This window comes from Pantherophis guttatus, chromosome 3 (assembly GCF_059756535.1).
Source record: "Pantherophis guttatus breed Tessera chromosome 3, ASM5975653v1, whole genome shotgun sequence".
NCBI lineage: Eukaryota > Metazoa > Chordata > Lepidosauria > Squamata > Colubridae > Pantherophis > Pantherophis guttatus.
The window spans coordinates 225,236-248,487 of NC_142065.1; the positions used below are offsets into that span (position 1 = coordinate 225,236).

General features: G+C 48.4%; 2 protein-coding genes across 2 annotated transcripts; one reads left to right on the plus strand and one right to left on the minus strand.

Moving 5' to 3' along the window:
• The first annotated feature begins 1,409 nt into the window (after window positions 1–1,409).
• DDX27 (DEAD-box helicase 27) lies at window positions 1,410–18,669 on the plus strand. Its single transcript, XM_034424139.3, has 21 exons — window positions 1,410–2,654; window positions 2,747–2,869; window positions 2,945–3,004; window positions 3,136–3,280; window positions 4,171–4,220; window positions 14,234–14,323; window positions 14,758–14,863; window positions 14,949–15,122; window positions 15,221–15,371; window positions 15,516–15,615; window positions 15,824–15,965; window positions 16,048–16,201; window positions 16,291–16,372; window positions 16,462–16,639; window positions 16,732–16,838; window positions 17,187–17,289; window positions 17,384–17,478; window positions 17,567–17,696; window positions 17,818–17,908; window positions 18,265–18,339; window positions 18,419–18,669. Exons 1-21 carry the CDS (start codon window positions 2,577–2,579, stop codon window positions 18,432–18,434), a joined length of 2,250 nt encoding a protein of 749 aa, XP_034280030.2. The 5' UTR covers window positions 1,410–2,576; the 3' UTR covers window positions 18,435–18,669.
• Window positions 18,670–21,182: 2,513 nt separating this feature from the next.
• On the minus strand, window positions 21,183–23,218 carry SNRPB (small nuclear ribonucleoprotein polypeptides B and B1). The gene is made up of 7 exons (XM_034424143.3): window positions 23,059–23,218; window positions 22,821–22,972; window positions 22,617–22,728; window positions 22,132–22,284; window positions 21,845–21,983; window positions 21,522–21,647; window positions 21,183–21,358 (listed from the first exon to the last, which is right to left on the minus strand). The coding sequence occupies exons 1-7, from the start codon at window positions 23,059–23,061 to the stop codon at window positions 21,321–21,323; spliced, it is 723 nt and encodes a 240-aa protein (XP_034280034.1). The 5' UTR covers window positions 23,062–23,218; the 3' UTR covers window positions 21,183–21,320.
• Between the last annotated feature and the right edge of the window lie 34 nt (window positions 23,219–23,252).

The window sequence follows — 23,252 nt, forward strand, 5'->3', positions numbered from 1 at the left end:
AGGCCAGGAGCCCCAAAATTCCCTTCTCAGTAAATAGCAGCTTATAAAATAGAATAGAATAGAATTCTTTATTGGCCAAGTGTGATCGGACACATAAGGAATTTGTCTTGGTGCATAGGCTCTTAGTGTACATAAAAGAAGATACATTCATCAAGAATCATAAGGTACCACACTTAATGATAGTCATAGGGAACAAATAAGCAATCAGGAAACAATATCAATATAAATCGTAAGGATACAAGGAACGAAATTACAGTCATACAGTCATAAGTGGAAGGAGATGGGTGATAGGAATGATGACAAGATTAATAGTAGTGCAGACTTAGTGAATAGTTTGACAGTGTTGAGGGAATTATTTCTTTAGCAGAGTGATGGCATTGGGGGAAAACTACTTTTGTCTAGTTGTTCTGGTGTGCAGTGCTCTATAGCGTCATTTTGAGGGTAGGAGTTGAAACAGTTTATGTTTAGGATGCGAGGGGTCTGTAAATATTTTGACAGCCCTCTTTTGCAATATACAGGTCCTCAATGGAAGGCAGGTTGGTAGCCATTGTTTTTCCTGCAGTTCTAATTATCCTCTGAAGTCTGTACCTGTCTTGTTGGGTTGCAAAGCCAAACCGACTCTGGTTATAGAGGTGCAGATGACAGACTCAGTAATTCCTCTGTAGAGCTGTATCAGCAGCTCTTTGGGCAGTTTGAGCTTTCTGAGTTGGTGCAGAAAGAACATTCTTTGTTGTGCTTTTTTGATGATGTTTTTGATGTTAGGTGTCCATTTTAGGTCTTGAGATACGATAGAACCTAGAAATGTGAAGGTCTCTACTGTTGATACTGTGTTGTCTAGTATTGTGAGAGGTGGTAGTATGGGAAGGCTACTCCTAAAGTCCACCACCATTTCTATGGTTTTGAGTGTGTTCAGTTCCAGATTGTTCTGGTCGCACAAGGCTAGTTGTTCAACCTCCCGCCTGTATGTGGATTCATCATTGTCTCGAATGAACCAATTACTGTTGTGTCATCTGCGAACCTCATGATAATTTAACAGATGGATCGTTTGAGATGCAGTCATTGGTGTAGAGAGTGAAGAGAAGTGGGGAGAGCACACAGCCTTGTGGGGGCCCCTGTGCTAATTGTACAGGTATCTGATGTGATTCTGCTTAGCTTCACCAGCTGCTTCCTGTTTGTTAGGAAGCTTATGATCCACTTACATGTGTGTTCAGGTACCTCTAGCTGGTTTAGAAGAGTGTCTGGAATGATGATATTGAATGCTGAACTAAAGTCTACAAAGAGGACCCTTGCGTAGGTCTATGGAGATTCAAGATGTTGTAGGGTGTAGTGCAGAACCATATTAACAGCATCATCTGTTCATCTATTTGCTTGGTATGCAAATTGAAAGGAGTCTAACAGCGGATCCATGATGGTTTTCAAGGGAGACAGCACTAGCCTTTCAAAGGTTTTCGTAACTACAGATGTTAGAGCAGCTTCTCAGTAAGAGGTTTTGCTGCCTTTATCGTGTATCAAAATGGGGAATGGAGCTTGGGTTTATTCAAGTCAATTAATTGCTACGTGGAGTGAAGCCCGCATGGGCTTCCAGAGTTTCACGTTTGGTTTCAGGTCGCAGACAAATCTCAAAAAATTCTGCCAATGGTGCATCGCTGCGACGTTGAATTATTCCCAGCTTCAGAAGATGGTGAAGGCCACAGGTGCACAAGCGGGGACCCCATGGCTTCCTGGGCCCACCTGCTTTCCTCTGCCTGCTTTCCTGACTTTTTTCTTGCAAAACCTCAGTCTCCTTGGCCACCTAGCAGGTCTGGAGCCACCCCACGCATTTCAATGACATCATAGTTAAAATGGCTCCACAAGGTTGCTACTTTCTTCTCTCAAGACCTGTTCCCCATTTTAAAAATGATGGACCCCAACATCATCATTTTATTTGCATGACCGTCTTAAAAATTGACACATTCTCTACTTCAGATTGTTTGGTGGCATTTTAAGTTTGTCTTATTTTTCAACATAGGCTGGCAAATAATTTTTATTTTGTGCCCTGAGAGGGTCGCCCACCTCCTTTAAGTCACCCCACCCTTTTGAGAAACACTGGCGAGGCCGTTCCCAAACGCGCAAACTCCTTTCCTGCACCAGCCAGCCCTGTGGTTCTGGAAGCACCTTTGGGATCCTTGTGGAATCCTGAACGCCGCTCTAAGGGCGCCCACCGCAATCCCGCCGCCCCTCGGCCGGCCACGCCAGAGAGCCTCGCCCACTCTGCTCAAGAACTGGAAGGCGCCCATCCTACAGGCGCCTCTCCGCGGAGCGGTTGACGGGCCACTGGGGGGGGGGGGGGGAAGGCAAAGGAGCTGTGCGCGGGGGGAGGGTCGCACTGCTGCTCTCCTCCCTGCCATCCCTCCCTCCCCCCCCAACAAGACCGTTGAGACTTTGAAGCGCCGCCCCGCCCCGCCCCGCCCCGCCCGAGCGCTTCCGAAGCTGCCGCTGGGGGCGCTCGAGGGCGGGAACCCTTTCGGAGCGTTCTACGTTTCCGGCCGGAGCGAAGGGCCGGAACACCGGAAGTCGCGTGCTTCTCCGCAGCCACGATGGAGGCCAGCGCCGGAGCTAAACGGAGCCTGGAGGATCCGGACGCGGAGCAGGAGCGGACGGACTCGGAATCGGAGGTGAGGGCCGGGCAGCGGGTCGGGTCGGCCCGGGTGAGTCGGTGGGAGATTCGGGCCGCCCACCGACCCTCCCCGCCTCGCCTTCCCTGCAGGAGGAGCCGGCGGCCGCGGGCCGTGGAGACTTCGCGGCGGGCTTCGCGTTCTCCGAGAAGGAAGCCGCGGCGGGAGCGGCCAGCGGGGCCTGGGCGGAGGCGCTGGGGCAGCTCAAGCGCAAGGTAGGCAACCGGGGCCCGGGGCGGGGGCGGGGGCGGTGGAGGCCGCGTCACCCTCACCTCTCGGCCCTCTTGCAGCGCTGCGCCACCAGCTTGGATGAGAAGATCGCGACGGTGAGGAGACAGCGCAGAGCTCAGGTCAGAAGCCGCTCGCAGCGTCGCCTCAGAGGGGCCTGCCCTGGCGGCGCTTCCCTTCGGGAGGGGGAGGCCCGTTGGGCGCGGGGCTTTGGCCCGGGTGGTTGAGCAGGAGGCCTTTCATCCTTCCGCAGGAGGCCGCGACCAAAGAAGGAGCAGCAAAGAGAGATTGCGGAGAGACCACTCAGGAAAATGAGGCAAAGACCGGGGATAGCGAGGAGGAAGAGGAGCTACAGTCGGAGCTTTCCTCAGCAGATGAGAGCGTCTTTGCAAAAGCTGGTAACTGACCCTTGCATTGAGGGAGGCCCGGCCAGGAGACACTTCCAAGTGGCTGGTCTTCAAAATTTTATTGTCAGAGTACAACATGTGTTCTATGAGATTGGCTGAGCCTCCCTTGGTGCACCCCCCCCCAATACAACTCACAGTGAAAGACAGAAAATCCCTATCCCAGTGAATCCTGCTAACAAACACCCAATCCTATTGCACGGTGCGCTGGCCCTGCAAGTCAATCATACTATGTTGTTATTTTTCATTCAGGAGTCTGACAGCCCACGGATAAAAACTATTCTTCAGCCTGTTTGTGTGGCTGCCATGCTTCTATATCTCCTTCCCAATGGTAGGAGAAGAAGAAGTGCTGACCAGGGTGTGAGTTGTCCCTAAGGATTTTCCTCACTCTTCTAAGGCAGCGAGCCCTAGCAATGTCATCTAGTGGTATCGGGGGACAGCCCACAATGTTTTGTGCTGTGCTCGCCACCCTCTATAATGTTTTTTTATCTGCGGCTGTCAAGCCAGTATACCACACCATATGCTTGGAGGAAACTGATTGTCTGCTTTTTATTAGCTGAACAATTGCCAGAGATCAAGTATATTGTAGGGTAGAAACAAGGTCATGATGAAATAGAATTAGGAAATTTGTGGTTCAAAATATTGTGAAAACATACATTGTTTGAAGCCATAATGAGTTATTTGTTCAGGCATCGCATAATGCATAAGCATTAGCTTAAACTGAATCTGGATTTAACACATACAATCAGCTAGTACTTGGGATTATTTCATAAATTTAAATGGTAAATTAATTATATGATTAATACCTCAATTTCATTTGTTGTGTACAACATTGCTCTTGTATTTTGTAATGTTAAGTACACAGCAATTGTTTTTTTTTGTAGATACTCTAAAGCTGAAGCAGCGGTGGAAACAGAAGCACAGTGAAAAGGAGGTGAGCATTAGTGGAGTGAAATCGGACTAAATTGGAGGGTCTATCTAATCCAACCTTTGCTCTGTGCAGCCTCTCAGGTACATAGCCATTGGCCATTTTTTTTTATATCACAAATTTGTCTTTAGAGGATGAATAGGATGAGTTTATGCACTAATTCATCACAAATTGGCTTGGTTTTCAGCTATTGTGCATGTTTATTTTATTTTATTTTATTTCTATACCGCTCTTCTCCCGAAGGATTCAGGGCGGTGTACAGCCAGAAATAAAACCATGAGAGTATAAAAATTTAAAACAATTTAAAACAATTAAATCAATTGGCCGAAAATTCTAATAAAACAACCCATTAAAATAGTAAAAATATTATTATTATTTAGGCGAGCCCTGCTTGTTGGAATAATAATGTTTTTAGGGCGTGACAAAAGGTATGCAGGTAGGGAATTTATTATTTATTTATTATTCAAATTTCTATACTGCCCTTCTCCTTTCGGACTCAGGGCGGTGAACAGCCGGGGCATGAGTGACCATATTTAACAAGTCCTGATCCAGAAAGGGACGCAACTGGCGGATCAGGCAAACCTGATAAAATGCCCTCCCGGCCACAGCCGTCAAGTGCTCTTCTAAAGACAGCTGTGAGTCCAGGAGGACACCCAAGTTGCGAGCCCTCTCTGAGGGGGTCAAGATCTCACTCCCAGTAGTCAGTGATGGAGTCAACTGACTATGACGGGACGCCGGAAACCACAGCCACTCGGTCTTGGAGGGGTTAAGTCTGAGCTTGTTCCTCCCCATCCAGATCTGTACGGCTTCCAGGCATCGGGACATCACTTCAAGGGCATCATTGGGGTGGCCCGGGGTGGAAATGTACAGCTGAGTATCATCAGTGTACTGATGGAAATCCACCCCGAAGCCATGGATGATCTCACCCAGCAGCTTCACATAAATGTTGAACAGGAGGGGCGAGAGGACCGACCCCTGTGGCACCCCACAAACTAGGCGCCTTGGGGTCGACCTCTGCCCCCCTGCCAACACAGACTGTGTACGGCCAGAGAGGAAGGAGGCGAACCACCGTATAATGGTGCCCCCCACTCCTAACCCCTCCAGCCGGCGCAGCATGATACCATGGTCGATGGTATCAAAAGCCGCTGAAAGATCTAACAGGACCAGGACAAAGGAACAACCCCGGTCCCGAGCCCTCCAGAGATCATCAACCAATGTGACCAATGCCGTTTCCGTGCTATACCCAGGCCTGAAACCCGACTGGAACGGATCCAGATAATCCGCTTCATCCAGGTGCTGAGGAAGCTGTCGTGCCACCACACTCTCAACAACCTTCGCCACAAAACGAAGGTTGGAGACAGGATGATAATTTGATAAAACAGCCGGGTCCAGGGAAGGCTTCTTTTTTTTTTTTATTGCAAAAGTTTTACAATTACATTTTCACCCCTTTCCCCCCCCCTCAACCCACCCCAAACTTCCCAACCTCCCTAACCCTCCGTAACCCTCCCCTCCCCCTGGACTTCCACACAATATACTCATGTCAGGTAAAAAAAAAACCCTTAGTATAAAACTTATATAAAACTTGAACCCCTCCCTCCCCCTTATAAATTTTTTTTTATCTTCATTACATTGAAATATTACTATCTTGATATATCATTTTCAAATGAAAGCTATTTGATACTTCCTAGTTTGATATTTGTTCTGAACATAATCTATCCACTTTTTCCATTCCCATTCATAAGTCTCTTGTGAACAATCTTTTAAGTATGCTGAAATCTTCGCCATCTCTGCAAAACTGGCCATCTTCAGAGTCCATTCCTCGATAGTGGGCAAAGCTTCATTTTTCCAGTATTTACCTATCAACAATCTTGCTGCTGTTATATACAATATCAATTTTGTTTCACCCAATGTAAAACCCTTAACTATACCCAATAAAAACAGTTGTGGAGAAAATTGAATTTTTTTCTTCAAAACATTCTGCATGACCCACCAAATTTTGATCCAAAAAGCCTTAACTTTCCTACAAGTCCACCAAACATGATAATATGTAGCATCTAAACAATCACATCTCCAACATTTTGGCTGAACATTAGGGTACATACACGACAACTTTTTGGGGTCTAAATGCCATCTATAAAACATTTTATAGAAATTTTCCCTCAAATTCTGCAACTGTAAATTTAACGTTCTGAACCCAAATTTTTTCCCATGTTTCCAGCATCACTGGTTCTTCAAAATTTTGTGCCCACTTAATCATACAATCTTTAACTAATTCAGTTTCTGAATCCCTTTCTAACAAAACATTATAAAGCCTTTTAATATGCATTGGACCTTTCTCTTTTATATGTCTAACCAATTCTTCCTCATGCAACATAATACCAGTTTTTTGGTCCTCTTTCCATCTCAATTGTAATTGATTATATTGTAACCAAGTTAAGTTAATCCCTTCATCCAACAGTGTCTGTAATGTCTTCAACTGCCATCTGCCCGCATCTGTAAAAAGAATCTCTTTGTATAAAAACCCCCCGAGTGACATTATATTTGTATTCCACATAATATGACCAAGATCCAGCCATAGCGGTATTTTATAATCCCATTTGAATCGGTGCTTCTTCCAAACTCTCATCAAAGAGTCTCTAAGTATATGGCTTTTAAATACTTTGTCCACTTTGTTGTCATAAAATAAGTAAGCATGCCATCCAAATTCAAGATCAAAACTTTCAATATTCAGTATTCCAGTCTTTTTCCTTCCAAACCAATCACTTGCTAAGGTCAAAGCTGCTGCTTCATAATATAACTGTAGGTTTGGAAGTTTAAGACCTCCCCTTTCTGGAACATCTTGCATAATTTTCAATTTCACTCTCGGTTTTTTCTCGTTCCAGACAAACTTATTCACTCCAGTTTGCCAGACTTTCAGTTGTTTATCACTTTTAAGCACCGGAATCATTTGAAACAGAAAAAGAAATCTTGGCAAAATGTTCATCTTAACTGCTGCTATTCTACCAAGTAGAGACAGCTGCAGTTTTTTCCAAGTCTCCATATCTTTCTGCACCTCTCGCCACAACACCTCATAATTATTTTGAAACAATTTCATGTTTGATTCTGCAACCTGAACTCCTAGATATTTTACCTTTGGTACAATCTCAAAACCTGCCCTCCTTTCAAGCTCGTGTTTACGATCTTGTGTCATATTTTTAAATATCATCTTAGTTTTTTTCTGATTCAGTCTAAAACCTGAAACTTTACCATAGTCTTGTATAATGTCCTTCATCTGGATTATTGATTCCATTGGCTGTGTTAGGGTAATGACCAGATCATCTGCAAATGCCTTTATTCTGTAATCCTCTTGCCGTATCATTATACCTTTCAAGACATTAGAGTCCCGTATTGTATTTAACAAGACTTCTAGTGTTAAAATAAATAACAATGGGGACAGCGGACATCCCTGTCTTGTTCCTTTTTCAATTTTAAACTCTGTTGTCAAACTTCCATTAATAATAATCTGTACCTTTTGCTCTTGGTAAATTGCTGAGATCGCCTGTATAAATTGATCCCCAAAGTCCATCTTTTTTAAAGTCTTTAGTAGAAAATTCCAGTCCACTCTATCAAAGGCCTTCTCTGCATCCAGGAAGACCAGCACTGCAGGGATCTGTTTATTCTTCTCAAGATATTCCAATAAGTCTATTACTTGCCTTACATTGTCCTTCATGTATCTACCCTCGATAAATCCCGCTTGATCATCATGAATCACCTTTTGAATTACTGGCATCAACCTGTTGGCTAGTACTTTTGCATAAATTTTATAATCAGTATTCAGAAGAGATATTGGTCTATAATTCTCCGGTTTTTTTGGACCTGCTTGCTCTTTTGGTATCAGAGAAATATAAGCTGTTGTCCATGATGGGGGTATTTTACCCCCTTGTTGAATATTACAAAATAGATCTCTAAGTTGTTCCACCATTTCTGCTTGTAAATTTTTATAATACACTGCAGTCAAACCATCCGTTCCAGGAGCTTTAGCTGTTTTTAATTGTTTAATTGCTACTATTATCTCCTCCTCTGTTATAGGATAATTCATTCTTTCCTTTTGTTGGTCAGTAATTTTTGTAACTTTTTTATTATCTAAGTATTTTTCTATAAGTCCATTCTACACATCATCTTTAGCATATAGTTTAGTATAATAGTCCACAAAAGCTTCTTTAATTAATTTTTGTTGAAAGATTTCTTTCCCTCCAATATCAATACTATCAATAGTCCGTGTACTCTGCTTTTTCCTTAATGTGTAGGCCAACCATCTGCCCGGTTTATTGGCATTACAAAATGTATTATGCTTCGCATATTGTAAGTTTGTTGCAACTTGTTCTGCCATAAGCATTTGAAATTGGTCTTTCAAAAGTTTTATAACACCACGTATTCTTTCATCTGTTGGGTTTTTAATAAGTAGCTGTTCTTTGTTCTTTATTTCTACTTCCAATTCAGATCTTTTCTTTTGTCAAATCAATCTATGTCTGGAGTTCATATAAATAAGCACCCCTCTCATATAAGCTTTGCTCGCATCCCACACAATTTCAATTGGGGTACCTTTATTCAAATTTATTTCAAAAAATTCCTTCAAGTGCTTTTTAAGTTCTATTATATTTTTTTCATATCTGAACAAGTTTTCATTTATTCTCCAAGAACGTCGCTCAATCTTGCCCATCTCGATTTCTATCCATACGGGGCTATGGTCGGTCAAGGTTCTTGGGAAAATCTTTGTTCTTTTTGTCTTAACAAGTAGATCATCTGACAACAAAATGAAGTCAATCCTAGAGAAGGATCTATGTCTGTCGGAAAAAAAAGTATAATCCAATTCTTTTGGATTATGTATTCTCCAAATATCTTTTAATTCCAAGTCTTCTTTCATATCAAAAAAAGTCTGTGGTAATCTAATCCTAGATTTCGCCAAACTCTTTTTATCTAGTTTAGAATCAATTACTCCATTCCAATCTCCCATAATTAGAATAGATCTATAGTCCCATTGCAGTATTTTAGTATGTAACATTTTATAGAAATAGTCCTGTTGTTGATTGGGAGCATAAATTCCAATCAAAAGAATTTGGCCATTTACTGTAAGCAATTCAATTGCTATAAATCTACCATCTTCATCTGCTTCTATAATTTTAGCTGTTAGTCTTTTGTTTACATAAATAACCACACCATTCTTTTTTTGCAAAGTTGAAGATATAAAATGTGTTCCTAATTTAGAATTTATCAAATATTTTTGATCTTGAGTTGTGATATGCGTTTCTTGTAAACAGATTATATCATTATTAAATTGTCTCAAGTATGCAAATAACTTCTTCCTTTTCTGTACTGAATTCAACCCATTCACATTCCAAGATAAACACTTAATTGTCATCTTTATCTTTCTGAAGCAACGAGCAGAATAACCGAATATCTTCCGGAATCTTCGGTCTTGCTCCCCCCATGGCTTCAGTCTCTTGTGTAGTACTCTTAGCTCCCTTTTTATATTGTCTTTCCTGTTGTTGCTTTTCTTTAAGTTGCTTAGATTTTGCACGAGTTATGCGCTGATCCTTAACTTCAACCATCCGAACCGGGTCCAAGATTGGGGAAGATTCCAACAGGGGCTCTTCCAAAAAACCTCCTTCAGCACCCTGCGTTTCCTCTAACTCCACCTGCTTAGACTGTTCTTGCGGTTCTTGCTGGAGTTGCTTCTAATCACTCTCCTTAATCTCCAGGACTGTAGATGTACGTGGAGATGGTGTTCTTTCTTTAAAAATAGCAGTGTAGAAATGCTCCGCCTTCTCCACAGTATTCAAACGATGTCTTTCTCCCTTGTACTTCAAAATTATGCCAGTTGGGGCATCCCACCGAAATGGTATCTCTTGTTTTTGCAGTTCTTTTACTAGAAAGCCAAAATCTTTTCTGGCTTTCAGCATTTTAGGTGGTAGTTCTTTGTAAACTCCAATTTGTGCGCCCCCCACTTGCACAGAAGTAAGAAAGGATTTTTGCAGGATATCATTTCTTATTGCTCTGTCCGTGAAATATATGACCACATCTCTAGGCAATTGTCTTTGTCTGGCCACCCAGGAATTCACTCTGTAAATTTTGTCTATTTTGTAAAAAACCACATCAGGATTAATTTTTAAAATCACTGCCAGAGCCTCAGCACAAGTCTGTCTCAAATCCTGTCTGTCATCCTCTCTGATTCCTCGAAGCCTTATGGCAAATTCCATTGCCCTGAATTGCATCATAACAATTTCGTTTTCAACTCTCTGCATTTTATCATCAACATCAGAAATTTTATAGTCATTGTCTTTCATCTTAACATTGATTTCTGATTTAAATTCTTCCACTTTGGAGTCCACTTTAATAATAAATTCTGCAAGGCCAGACGCCACATCTGATATTTTTTTAGTCACCTTGCCATAATCCTGTTTCACCATATCTTTGATTTCATTAATTTCCTGCATAATTTCCTGTTGAGATTTTTGAAGTTTATCATCTATTTCCTGTTGAGATTTTTGAAATTTATCATCCAAAGCCTGAGAAATAAATTCTTTTAAATTTTCAAAGTCAAAATCTTTTTTCTGAATCTGTATCTGTTGAGCAGGAGGAAGCTGTGTTTCATGTTTGTGTGTGGGGGATCCCCCCCCCGCTGCCTTTCCTTCCTGCTTCTTTGAGGCCATCCTGCCATGTAAGCTAGATTTTCTGAAAAGGGAAATCCCTTTTCCTTTTCCACCTCCACAGAGACTTCTAAAAAAATCCCCCAGGTTTAATCAAATAGAAACTGGAGTAAAGCAAATTCAGATTTTTAAAAAAGAGTTTTTTTCTCCTCTTCTCTTGTTTCTCTTTATTACAAGCGAAGCAACTTTATAGCAAACTTTTATAGCAACTTTGTAGCAAAGCGAGATAACTTCACAAATCCACTCTCGCTGGCTCGTTAACTCTAGTGCTGGGCGCCATATTTTTTCAAATCACTTTCACTCGCTCGTATTTTCTCTTAAATTAAAAAGTCAACAAAGCGCTAATACTTGCGATTTCCGAGTTTCAGGGTTCAAGTTAATATTTCCACTGCTTGTTGAGGTTGGTTTCATTCACTTTAAATGTTTGCTGCTGCCGGCTTGTTCTGCTGAAGGCAGAGTCGTCCCACGCCGTCCGGAGTCTCAGCAGGTTGGGAGGGAGCCGCGCCTGTTTCCTCCCCAGAAGCAATTCCCTGGGGGCTTACAGGGGCTCAACCTGTGCCCTGCTATCTCTCCTCCTTCAATCCTCTGGATTTCGGAGTTTTCGAGCCGCTTCTCGATCGCGAGGCGGCTCTACAGGCGGCGGGGCTGGCGGTCCTTAAAAAGGCACCGTCGTCGCCGAAGGCTAGCAAACCGGAAGTCCCAGGGAAGGCTTCTTGAGGAGGGGCCTCACCACTGCCTCTTTCAAAGCGGCGGGAAAGAAACTCTCACTCAAAGAAGCGTTAATAATCCCCTGGAACCTCCCAGGAAGCCACCACCAACCAGGAGGGACACTGGTCCAGCAAACACGTCGCATTCAGCCTACCCAAAACCCTGTCCACGTCCTCCAGAGTCACAAGGTCAAACTCCTCCCAGCTAACATTCTCAAGACCCACCTCCGTCATCTCATCTGAACCCATCCAGTCGGACTCCAAGCCCTCCCGAATCTGAGTTATTTTGTCTTGCAGATATTGCACAAAATCCTCAGCCATACCCTGCAAGGGGTCTTCCTGTGCTCCTGTATGGAGAAGGGAGCGGGTCACCCTAAACAGGGCAGCTGGGCGGTTATCCGCAGACCAAGGAGCCAATTGATATCGGTGCCGAGTCAGAGGCCGCAAAGGCACGACGCGGTCCAAAACCCCAGTGGCAGCCCTATGCCAGGTAGCCACTAGTTCTTCAGTCGAGTCGTGGGCCAGAGCCTCAGGAAGTGGCCCAAGCTCCGTCCGGAACCTCTCCGGGTCCATCAGGCGCCTGGGACGGTTAACCAGTTCCGTCTCCCTGTGGTGAGGGGTAGCGGTTCGAAGATCCAGTCGGAGTGAATGATCAGACCATGACAAGGGCTGCATAACTAAATCCCCTATTTCTAGATCATTCTGCCACTGACCAGAGACAAAAATCAGATCCAGAGTGTGTCCCCCCGTGTGAGTAGGGCCTCGAACTAACTGGATCAGGTCCAAGGCCGTCATGGAAGCCATGAACTCCTGGGCTGCCATTGATGTGTCACCGACCGATGGCAGGTTGAAATCCCCCACGACCATCAGCTTGGGGGTACCAACTGTCACCCCGGTTATCACATCAGGCAGCTCGGGCAGGGCCACTGCCACGTAGCAGGGAGCCAGGTACATGATAAGCAGGCCCACCTACACCCCACGGCCCCACTTCACGAGGAGGGACTCACATGCAGTTATCTGAGGAACAGTGGTCTCCCTCGGACATAGATCTTCGTTAATAACAACCACCATCCCTCTCCCCTCCCGTGTGGCACCCCCCCCTTCCGGGCCCAACCAGGTCTCTGTGATACCCACCAGGTCCGCTCCCCCCTCCTGAATAAGATCGTAAATGAGGGGGGCTTTATTTACCACAGACCTGGCGTTACATAACATCAGCCGGAGATCCAGGGCCTGAGGATCTGAGCCACCTGGGAAACGAGAAAGGCTTTGGGGACCGGAGCGCGCAATCGCTCGAAGGTAGCGAGTGCGCACTCCCGAAACATGATATGGCCTCCTGCCACCCCCGTATCTGCCCCTCCCACCTACAGTACTGATTGAACAACCCTCCCTGGATCGAGCTCCCGCCTCCTCCCACACATCCGACCCTGTATCCCTGGTGCCGTACCCCATCGCAGGGCCCAGCCTCGACTCTGGTGGATTTCCCCCTAAACCCACCCCAGTCTTCCCCGAGCCCCTTAAAATTATGATTAAAAACCTATTTATTATTTATTTATTTATTTATTTATTTATTTATTTATTTATTTTTCAATTTATATACCGCCCTTCTCCCTGAGGACTCAGGGCAGTGCACAGCCAGAATTAAAAACATGAAATACAAATATTAAAAACAATTAAAATCTATATAAATTTGGCCCAAAATTTAAAAAACCACAAACCAATTAAACATTTAAAATTTTTTAAAAATTTCTTCCTAAGCCAGCCCAGCTTGCTGGAAAAAGTGGGTTTTAAGGGCACGGTGGAAGGCACTGAGGTCTTGGATTCTCCTTATCTCTGGGGGCAGCTGATTCCAGAGGGTAGGTGCCCCCACAGAGAAGGCTCTCCCCCTGGGGGTCACCAGCCTACATTGTTTGGCTGATGGCACCCTGAGGAGGCCCTCTCCGTGGGAGCGCACGGGTCGCTGGGAGGTTGTTGGTAGCAGCAGGCGGTCTCGAAGATAGCTAGGCCCTATGCCATGGAGCGCTTTAAAGGTGATAACCAACACCTTGAAGCGCACCCGGAAGACCACCGGGAGCCAGTGCAGCTCACGCAGGAGCGGTGTTACATCACTACCCGCGCTGCTGCGTTCTGGACCAGCTGGAGCCTCCGGGTGCCCCTCAAGGGGAGCCCCATGTAGAGAGCATTGCAGTAGTCAAGGCGAGAGGTGACGAGGGCGTGAGTGACTGTGCACAGGGAATCCCGATCAAGAAAGGGCCGCAACTGGCGAATCAGGCGAACCTGATAAAAGGTACCCCTGGTTAAAAAACCGCTCAATCTCTTCTTTGCCGCATGCCATCTCTTGGGGCTCCAAAACCCGTCATCAAGATAGGCCCTTGATAGCGTGGAGGGCCAGGCCTGCGAAAGGGGGGAATTTTGCAGTGCTAACAGCTCCGCCGCTGAATGATCATGTGCTTGATCATTGGGACTTTTTTTTTAGGTGTAGTGTTGTGCATATGCCAGACCACTGTGATTTGATTGCAAAGAATGGTTAAAAAACATTGTACAAAGCAGGGCTACTAGCAGAGATCTGCTTCTGTGTAATATGGTTGGATGTTCACATTCTTGTTTTTTCCTCCGGCCTGATTTTTAGGAAGCCACACAGTTTTTTCAAGAAGACGCTTCACAGTATGATGATAGTTTGTCCTTCCAAGACATGAACCTCTCTCGACCCTTGTTGAAGGTATCCTTTTGAAATGTGGGTGCCTGGTGTCTTGTATGAATAAAGCCCAAATAAATTTGAGGTGCGGTGTCTGAAGAGCCAGCATTGGGATATGGTGCTTGCTGCAAAAAAGTCTGCTAGCAGCATAGAAAAGATGGCTGCTTGGAATAGAGTGACGTTCTGGGCCCTTCCCAAGGCCTTCCAGCAGAATAAATCGGTAAAGGGGAATGGGTTGAAATGGCTATTTTTCAGCCACCTTCCTCTTGGGCAGAGTGCATTCTTCCTATAGAAATGGGAAATATTAAGTAATTAAAAGACATAAATGTTTAATACGATGGCCCTGCTTAAGAACGAAAGCGCTTTGGTAAAAGCACTTTCTAGTGATCTAACCAGATCTCTACTGGGCCTGCTTCAGACGTTTGCGTACCGACCTGTGTCACTATCTCTGTTCTCAGGCCATAACCGCCCTGGGCTTCAAGCAGCCCACCCCGATCCAGAAGGCCTGCATTCCTGTAGGACTGCTGGGAAAAGACCTGTGTGCATGTGCAGCCACAGGAACAGGTATGTTGCGCCTAGCCAGTGACGGGAATGGGTTTGAAATGACTTCTGGCCTCCTGTTAATTTAACTTTTTTGCTTATCTTTTAGGAAAGACTGCAGCGTTCATCCTTCCTGTCCTGGAGCGTCTGATCTACAAACCTCGGCAGGCCCCAGTCAGTCGGGTATTAGTGCTGGTGCCAACCCGGGAGCTGGGCATCCAGGTGCACTCTGTTACAAAGCAGCTGGCTCAGTACAGCAGCATCACTGTGTGCCTGGCAGTGGGTGAGTGACCCAGCTTTGGGCATTTCCATGGGTAGTTCACTGATCTGCTTGTTGTTGTTTGGGAATTGTTGGGCTGCCCATCGTTTGCATTGTTGTAGGTGGCTTGGACCTCAAGACTCAGGAGGCAGCCCTGCGCTCCGGTCCCGACATTCTCATTGCCACTCCTGGCCGCCTCATTGACCATCTGCACAATTGTCCCTCCTTCCATCTGGGCAGCATTGAGGTCCTCATTCTGGATGAAGCCGATCGGTGAGAGGATGGCTTAATTCCCCCGGGGCTGAGATGTGGGGCAGGCTCTCCTCTGGCCCTCTAAGCCTCTTGGCCTGAGCTTTGCATGGTGGGCCAGGGAGAGGGCTGGCCAGACCATTGTCTTTTGTCCCCCTTGCATGTCAGGATGTTGGATGAGTATTTTGAGGAACAGATGAAAGAGATTATTCGGATGTGTGCTCGACATCGCCAGACCATGCTTTTTTCTGCAACCATGACAGATGAGGTACCACAGGCGCCTGGCATGGAGGAGGGCAAATGGAGAGAAGTGGGGTGTCCAATTGGGGGACGAGAACCCCTCGCCTTGCCTGGCAGGGCTGCTCTGGAGCAGCAGCAGGAGGCCTTGTTCCTGTCACATTTGGAGGAGAGCCTTTTCTGGGGCGCTATTTCTGGGAAGGGGTCAAGCCTGAGGAACCCTCCTTTCCCTTTGTCAGGTCAAGGATTTGGCTTCGGTTTCTTTGAAAAACCCTGTCCGGATCTTTGTGAACAGCAACACAGAGGTGGCCCCCTTTCTGCGCCAGGAGTTCATCCGCATCCGGCCCAGCCGTGAGGGGGACAGGGAAGCCATTGTGGCAGGTGGGGCTGGTGGTGGTGGAGGCCTCTGGTGGCGGGTTCAAGAGAGGGAGCCGGCAGTGATGAGTCTCCCTCTGCTCTCCAGCTCTGCTCACTCGGACATTCCCAGACCACGTGATGCTCTTCACCCAGACCAAGAAGCAGGCCCACCGCCTGCATATCCTCCTTGGCCTGATGGCTCTCCGTGTTGGGGAGCTGCACGGCAACCTTTCCCAGGCCCAGCGGTTGGAAGCTCTCCGGTAGGGGGAGGGGAGGGGAGGGGAGGATGTGGCCGGGGAGGGTTGCGTTGGGGCTGGGCTGGCCTTTTCAGGGGCTCCTTTCTTTGCAGGCAATTCAAGGATGAGCAGATCGACGTGCTGGTGGCTACTGATGTTGCCGCCCGAGGCCTTGATATCGAAGGCGTCAAAACAGTAAGCTCCCTGCTGCTTGGCCCTCCCCCACCCCAGCCCCCTTTTCCCCACGGGGCAGATGCTCTTTCCTGCCTCCTCTGTACTTGCAGGTGATCAACTTCACCATGCCCAACACCACCAAGCACTATGTCCACCGGGTGGGGCGCACAGCTCGGGCAGGGCGCGTGGGCCGCTCTGTGTCCTTAGTGGGAGAGGAAGAGCGCAAGATGCTGAAGGAGATCGTCAAGGCTGCCAAAGCCCCCGTGAAGGCCAGGATTCTCCCCCAGGGTAACGGCCGTGGGGAGGGTTGGGGGGTGGGTTAGACCGTCACTTTACCGTGAGGGACTCGATGGCGGCAGCAGCCTTTCTGTGCCCCCCAGATGTGATTCTGCGCTTCCGGGAGAAGATTGAGAAGCTGGAGCCAGATGTGTATGCTGTGCTACGCTTGGAGCGGGAAGAGCGGGAGCTGCAGTGCTCGGAAGCCCAGGTGGGGCGGTGGGGGAGGGGCTCCTGGGCAGAGTTCTCTGCCCACCGAGCGAGTGGGGAAAGAGGGGTCAGTTTCCAGTTGGGGTTTCTCCACAGGACTTAATTTAGAAATTCATTTCACTCAAACAGCGGAAAGAACGACATCTGGGTGACACCAAGTCTAGGCAGAGAACGACTGCATTTCAACACCCGCAGGATCTACCGTGGGGGGTGGGGGCTGTCTCAGCTGCTTCACTGGGGGATGAGTAACGTCCTTTCTTCCCCCCCTCACTCGCCAAGGGCAAACAAATCTGGTCCCACGTCTCCTGAGGCCGGGTTTGGGCTCTGACCACCTCTGCTCTCCTTCCAGATCAACACTGCCAAGCGGAAGTTGGACAGAGGTTCCCAGCAAGCAGCTGGAGGCACTCCCCGTAGCTGGTTCCAGAGCCAGGAGGAGAGGAAGAAGGAGAAGCGTAAGGGCTGGCTTTGGGAAAGGGCTTAGATTCATCCGTCCGCCCAGGCCTGGCCCTGATCCCCCCCTCAACCCCTGGCTTGCTTCCCTACCAGTTGCCAAGGCTCTTCAAGAGTTTGACTTGGCGCTTCGAGGCAAGAAGAAGAGAACGAAGTTTGTGAGGGATTCTCAGAAGAAGGTTCAGCCGACGGTGAGCCTGGAGGGGGAGGGAGGGAGGCTGGCGCTTGGGCCCCTGGCCGCGTCCAAGGCAGCCGTGCGAGCATCTCTCTCATCGGCAGCCAGAGGAACGTTCCCAGTTTGAGATCTTGAAAGCCCAGATGTATGCCGAGCGGCTGTCCAAGAGGAACCGCCGGCCCAAGCGAGCCCGGGCCATGCCGGAGGAAACGCCACTGGTAGAAATGAAGGCTGGTGAGAAGAAGGCCTCTTTCCCTTCCCTAGTTCTGAGTCCAGGGGTGCTGGGGAGGGGGGGGGCTTCCTTCCATGCCTAGCTTATATAACCTGGCTTCTTGGCTCTTCTCTCCCCTGAAAGGGCCCAAGCAGCAGCGCAAGAAGACCACATCGGTGTTTGACGTGGAGCTCACCAGCACAAACAAGAAAGCCCTCAAGCAGTATCGAGCGGGGCGAGTATTGCTGTCCTGGCCTTGCAACTCCCTCCCTTCGGTGGGGAGTTTGGGGGGCTCTGGCTGGACGATGCTTCTCCCCCAGTGTCTGGGCCCAGAAGCCCAGTCTGGTGGGTCGGGAAACGGCCTGGCTGGGAGCCCACGAGTGGAAGCCTAGGGAGGGGAAGTGAAGACAAAAGTCCAGAAGGCGGCAATAGAGGGAATTGTGCAGAGGGGGTCACCAGAAGTGAAGCTTCACTCAAAAGCATATTCTCCCGCCCTCCCTCCCTCCCTCTCAAAGACCCTGGGTGGTTCAGAGGAAAAGTCCCCCTTGTTCCCTTAAGGTCCACTGAGGGCGATACTCTTTTCCTCTCCAGGCCTTCCTTTGAAGACCGCAAGCGACTGGGCTTCCCAGATAGAAGGAAAGGAGGAAAATTTAAAACCAAGTCCAGGTAAGGCTCCCGTACACCCAGTCTTCCTTCCTGGATTCTTTTCTGGTTCTGAGATGTTGCTTGCTTGTTCTTTATGCAGGTACAGGCGGAAGTGAGCGCACCTCTACGCAGCAGCCCTTGTGTAATTCTGGATCCCATCCTTCACATTCACTCTCCCTGCAGCAGCCTAGCAGTTGGAAACAAGCAGTGGCTGCTTTAGGACTTGGCTGAAGGACTGGACCTTGGGAGGGATGGCACTTGGGCCTCTCTCCTGCTTCTCTGAAACTTCTCAGGAAGACCTTGAGACCAAATAAACCAACTGTGCTGTTGGCTCATCTGCCTTGCTATGGAGCCCGAGGGTTGTGTGTGATCTTTACCTCGCAGCTATTAAGGAAGCTGAAAATTCCAAGAACTGAAAGGCAACCTTTACTCACTAAAAGATACTTCTTACTAATAGTAACGACGTATTCTAGTAAAATCAGCAGGGGGAAGCTCAGAAATGCTCTTAAGGTGAGGAGCATTGTCCTTATCTTTGCCCTTGATGGGTCCTGGCCTTGGAGCCAGGCTGTTGCCGTCACCGCAAACCAGAGAACCTCCTGGGACAAGTTGCTTGGGATTCCCGAGGTCCTTCCTGCCTTAATGGAGCAGCTGGCGCTTTGGGCCTTCACACTCCTTGAGTCCCCAGGATCAAGGCTCTGGTTGGGACGGAGCTGCTTTCATCACTAGAGCCGCCACTTTGGGCAGAGGTCTCTGTATTTGCCTGCCCAAAGAGCAGCCCCCCCCCCTCCAGCCATAGTCCCACAAGCCCATATGACACAAAAGCAGACAACTGCCACTGTCCGTTGCTGGAAATGTAATTCAGGCTGGAACGTTTACTGACATGCCAAAGGTTGGGGTGAAATCCATAGGACTCTTCACCTGATTTTATTGCAAGCCAAAGATGGCAGTCTTCTTAGCTATTTCTTCAGTATTTGGAATTGATAAAGAATTGTGAACTTTCCAATTACGGCAGCACTCCAAAAATATTAACAACTGGAAGGATAAATCCACACGTAATTGTGGAATGTTCAATGATTGATATAGGTTGCTTCTTAAATGCAGCTTTTAGAACAGCTAAGCAAGATGGCCTTTTGAGGAATTGGATCAGCGGGAGGGGCTTTTGGCTCAGTTTTATTTCCCAGGGTTTATGGGGAATGTGTCCCTCTGCCGTGAGCTCTATAGCCAGTGTGGAATGTACAGGGGAACAGCTGCAGGAGGACTGCGCTGACCATTCTTGGCCCAGGAAGTATTGGAGCTCGTGGGCTGCACTTGAATTTTATTTCCTGTGACAGAACTTAACGGCTGAGCTGTAAAGAAACCTTGGTTCTCTCAACATAAATGGACCAATTAAGGATCAGAGCTTCAGCCAAGGTTTTTGTTCGCTACTTAAACGCCAAGGTAACATCTACAGTAGCTCAGATGTCTAGCCGTACCAGTGGTTACATCCATACAGAGAACTGTGGAAGGACAGTCCTGGCAGAGCTGGCAGATGCTTACCAGGAACTGCTGGGCCCTCAACACGGGGCTCTCCCACAACATGAAAACTCTGCTTATTTTGACACCATGGAGTCCTTGTAGCTCTCTGGGCGTGGTTTTCTTGCAGTCATTTCATGTGTACTGAAGATGATGCCTAGTTGGGTCATGAACCATCTGCAAGAAAACCACCAAGAGCAGAGAGCACTAAGGACCCCTCATTTCAACCCTATTAGTGTTTTGACACTCCTGGCATGGGACTGGCAATTTGTTCACCCCAGGCCCAATCTCTCCTTCAAGTTCTCAGATATTTCAGTACCTATGACTTCAAGAGACAGATGGAAACTATGACATAACTGGCTGAATACCCATGCTCTGCTACAAAACTATATGATCGGGCTTGATAAATCGACAGCTTGCAAATTAATGAATAGTTACAATTGGCCTCTCCCCTTCTCTCCCTCAGGCTTGCTGAAGAGGCCTATCCTATCCCCTGCTTGGTGCTGTGAAAGTAAAACTGAAACTCCTCTCCTCTGCTTGTGTTCTGCATTTGGAACAGATTTCTTTTCAGGTGGGGAGGGGGAGTAGAACTCCTTTGCATCAGAGTGTGATAATAATATAGGAAATATTAGTGCTCTGATGGTCATTTCAAAAGATCCTTTCTTAGTGACCACCTAGAAGTCAAGAGGAATATGTGTGGCAAATTTCAAGTTTGTAGGCTTTCTGGAGATTTTGTGATGATGCGTGTGAGTGGTATTTTGCTTTGATATATATAATAGAGTTTGTTAACAATTTACAGCCTTGTTGGTATTAAAGCAGAATATGTGCCTGATCTCCAGTGATGACTTTCAAAAGTTCTGAACCAGCAGAGACCCAAACTGCTAACATACGACGGGTGATGGAATTGAGAGCCAGAGTGTGTATTTGTTTTCACTTAATATGAACATGCCCGTATTCAACAACACATGTAGGCAGACCTTTTCTCCTAGCCTCTTTAACAGAATAGGAATTGGAAGGGAGATCATCTAGTCCAGAGGTTGTGGCATGCCAGCATGGAAAAATCACCTGTTCTGGTCCGCAGAAAAACCTTTATCCATAGAACCAGACCCTGGTACTCCAAAGGTTGGGGGGCCGTTGATCTAGTCCAACATCCTGCTCGAGGAGGAGGCCCTATACTACTTCAGACAAGTACCATGGAAGCAAGTCCTTCACTATCTTGGTATATGTGCCCTTGGTGGCTACTTGGGAGGCAGCTGCTACCAAGGAAGGGGATGGTCTGAGGCCAAGGGGTCCCAAAATGCTTTCCACCTTTTCTTACTCCAAACCCAGGCCTTACATTGACACCACAGGAGGAATCGGCAAAGTTTTATTAGAAAGGGCAACATGACATCAAAAAACAGCACATACATACATACATAGTTAATCCTGCTCCTGCCATCTTGTGATTAATAAGATTGTCCCCCTGAGTCCGACTGGATTCAGCATGGGTGTCAAGGCCTAGGCGGGCGCATGCCAGGAGGAGGGGGACCTAAAAACAAGAGTCACAATTACCTGCAGCCGTAAAAACACTAGTGCTACTGAGTAATTTGTTTCCACCTGGCTGCTATCACAATGGCCTCTCATACCAAGTCAAAAATAAGACCGCTTTGGCAGTTTATCTCAGAATTCAACTCTCCAACAAGAGGACTTACCTCTCATGCCAGGTGGTGGCGGCCTCATTCCTGGAGGTGGCATCCCCATTGGTGAGCCACGGCCTGGTGGCATCCCCATAGGAGGGCCCATGGGTGGTCTCATACCAGGAGGGGGCCCCATCATTCCTGGAGCAGAAAAGCAGACGCATCAGCAAGTGACAGTCCCTTCCCTCCTCCTGCCGCCTCCTAGCCCAGTAGAGACCTCAGAGTAATCCTGCTTTGACAATGGCTCCTCACAGCAATGCTCAGATACTACCATTCATCACAGGTCCCGTCGGCTCCGGTAGCAAGAAGGGGGTGGGGGTAGCTTAGTCAAAACTCACCTGGAGGGGGAGTGCCCCTTCCCATGGGCGGGGGAGGGCCTCCACGGCCTGGTGCATATTGAGTCGGGGCTCCCGCTATGCTGGCAGTGGCAGCAGCGGCTGCAGCAGCAACTGTCCCTCGGCTCTGAGGCGTCATTACCTGTAATGAAAAAACAGTTCAGAGACGCTGAACATGATGGGCCACTCATCTCTGTCCCTGTCCACAAGATAAGGTGAAAAGGACTCCTGGGCCCCAAAGTAGTGTTTATGCCCGAGGCAGCTCGACATCTGAACGTAGCCCTGCTTACCTGTTGGGATGGTCCACCAACCCCACGCACAGGACCGGCCAAACCTGCAGGTGCTTGGGGCATTGGAGCTCCGGCTGGCACTCCTCTTCCAGCCGCTCTGCCGACACCGGGTCCCCCTGCTGCCCCAGCCAGCGGCACACGAGCAATCCCAGTCTGGAAAAGAGCCAAACGGTCACCACCGTTTAGGCTCGGGAGCCTAAAACCACGGGGTTATCTCAGCACAGCCGCTCTTCGCATCTCCCTCCCCGGATTGATTCCTCCCAGGGAGCTTTTCCCTAGCACAGGGGCCCCGTCGGATCCTCCGTTATCGATCTCTTAATAAACCGGGCCAATTCAAATAAGTCCGCTGTCCCTTGGTAGCCTCCCCTCCCGGCGCCCAAAGCAGGAGGGGGCCACGACCAGCAAGCCAGGCTTGAAGCCTCCAAAGGCCGCCGGTGAGGAGCTCTGGGACCCCGCCACAGCACAAGCCTCCCCCCCCGTCTTACGTCCTTGGGGGGCGGCCCCTCCACGGTCATGGAGACCAGGTTCTCGCCGCGGAGCAGCACCAGGCCCAGCACGCGCTTCTCCTCCCGCTCGGGCTGCTTGGAGTTCTTGGGCCTGCGAGGAAAAAGGAGGAAAAAGGAAGGCGCCGAATGACGCCCGGCCTCCCCCCCTCCCCCTCCCCCTCCCCCGGCGGCGGCGGCGCTCACTTGATCTTGCGGAACTCGTCGCAGTCGCAGAGGATGAGGTTCATGTGCTTGTCGAAGGCCTTGAAGGTGCCGATGAAGACGCGCCCGTCCTGCAGGATGCACCGCATGCGGTAGTCGATGTGCTGCAGCATCTTGCTGCTCTTGCCCACCGTCTGCGGGGAGAAGGAGGGGCGGTCAGCGCGCGGCGGGGGAGGCGGTCCGGCTTCCCCGTCGGGGCCCCCGCCGAGCCCGGGCTCACCATGGTGGCGGCGTCCCGTCTCCTTCCTCGGCCGCCGCGCTTCCCGCTGCCTCGCGAACCGCCAACGCTCGGCCGCTTCCGCCGGAACCGGAAGGAAACCGTAACTTCCGGCCCCGCCGGCCTCCCACCCCTCAGCGGCCGCCGGGCGCGAGCGACGCCGCGGTTTCCATGACAGCCGGTTCTTCGGCGACGGC

Coding starts and splice junctions, on each gene's coding strand:
- SNRPB (XM_034424143.3), bottom strand. Junction 21,984..22,131: donor TTGGTGGACCATCCCAACAG/GTAAGCAGGGCT, acceptor TTTTCATTACAG/GTAATGACGCCTCAGAGCCG. Junction 21,359..21,521: donor GCCACCACCTGGCATGAGAG/GTAAGTCCTCTT, acceptor TCTTGTTTTTAG/GTCCCCCTCCTCCTGGCATG.
- DDX27 (XM_034424139.3), top strand. CDS start 2,577: ATGGAGGCCAGCGCCGGAGCTAAACGGAGCCTGGAGGATCCGGACGCG. Junction 16,202..16,290: donor CAGCGGTTGGAAGCTCTCCG/GTAGGGGGAGGG, acceptor CTTTCTTTGCAG/GCAATTCAAGGATGAGCAGA. Junction 16,373..16,461: donor ATATCGAAGGCGTCAAAACA/GTAAGCTCCCTG, acceptor CTGTACTTGCAG/GTGATCAACTTCACCATGCC.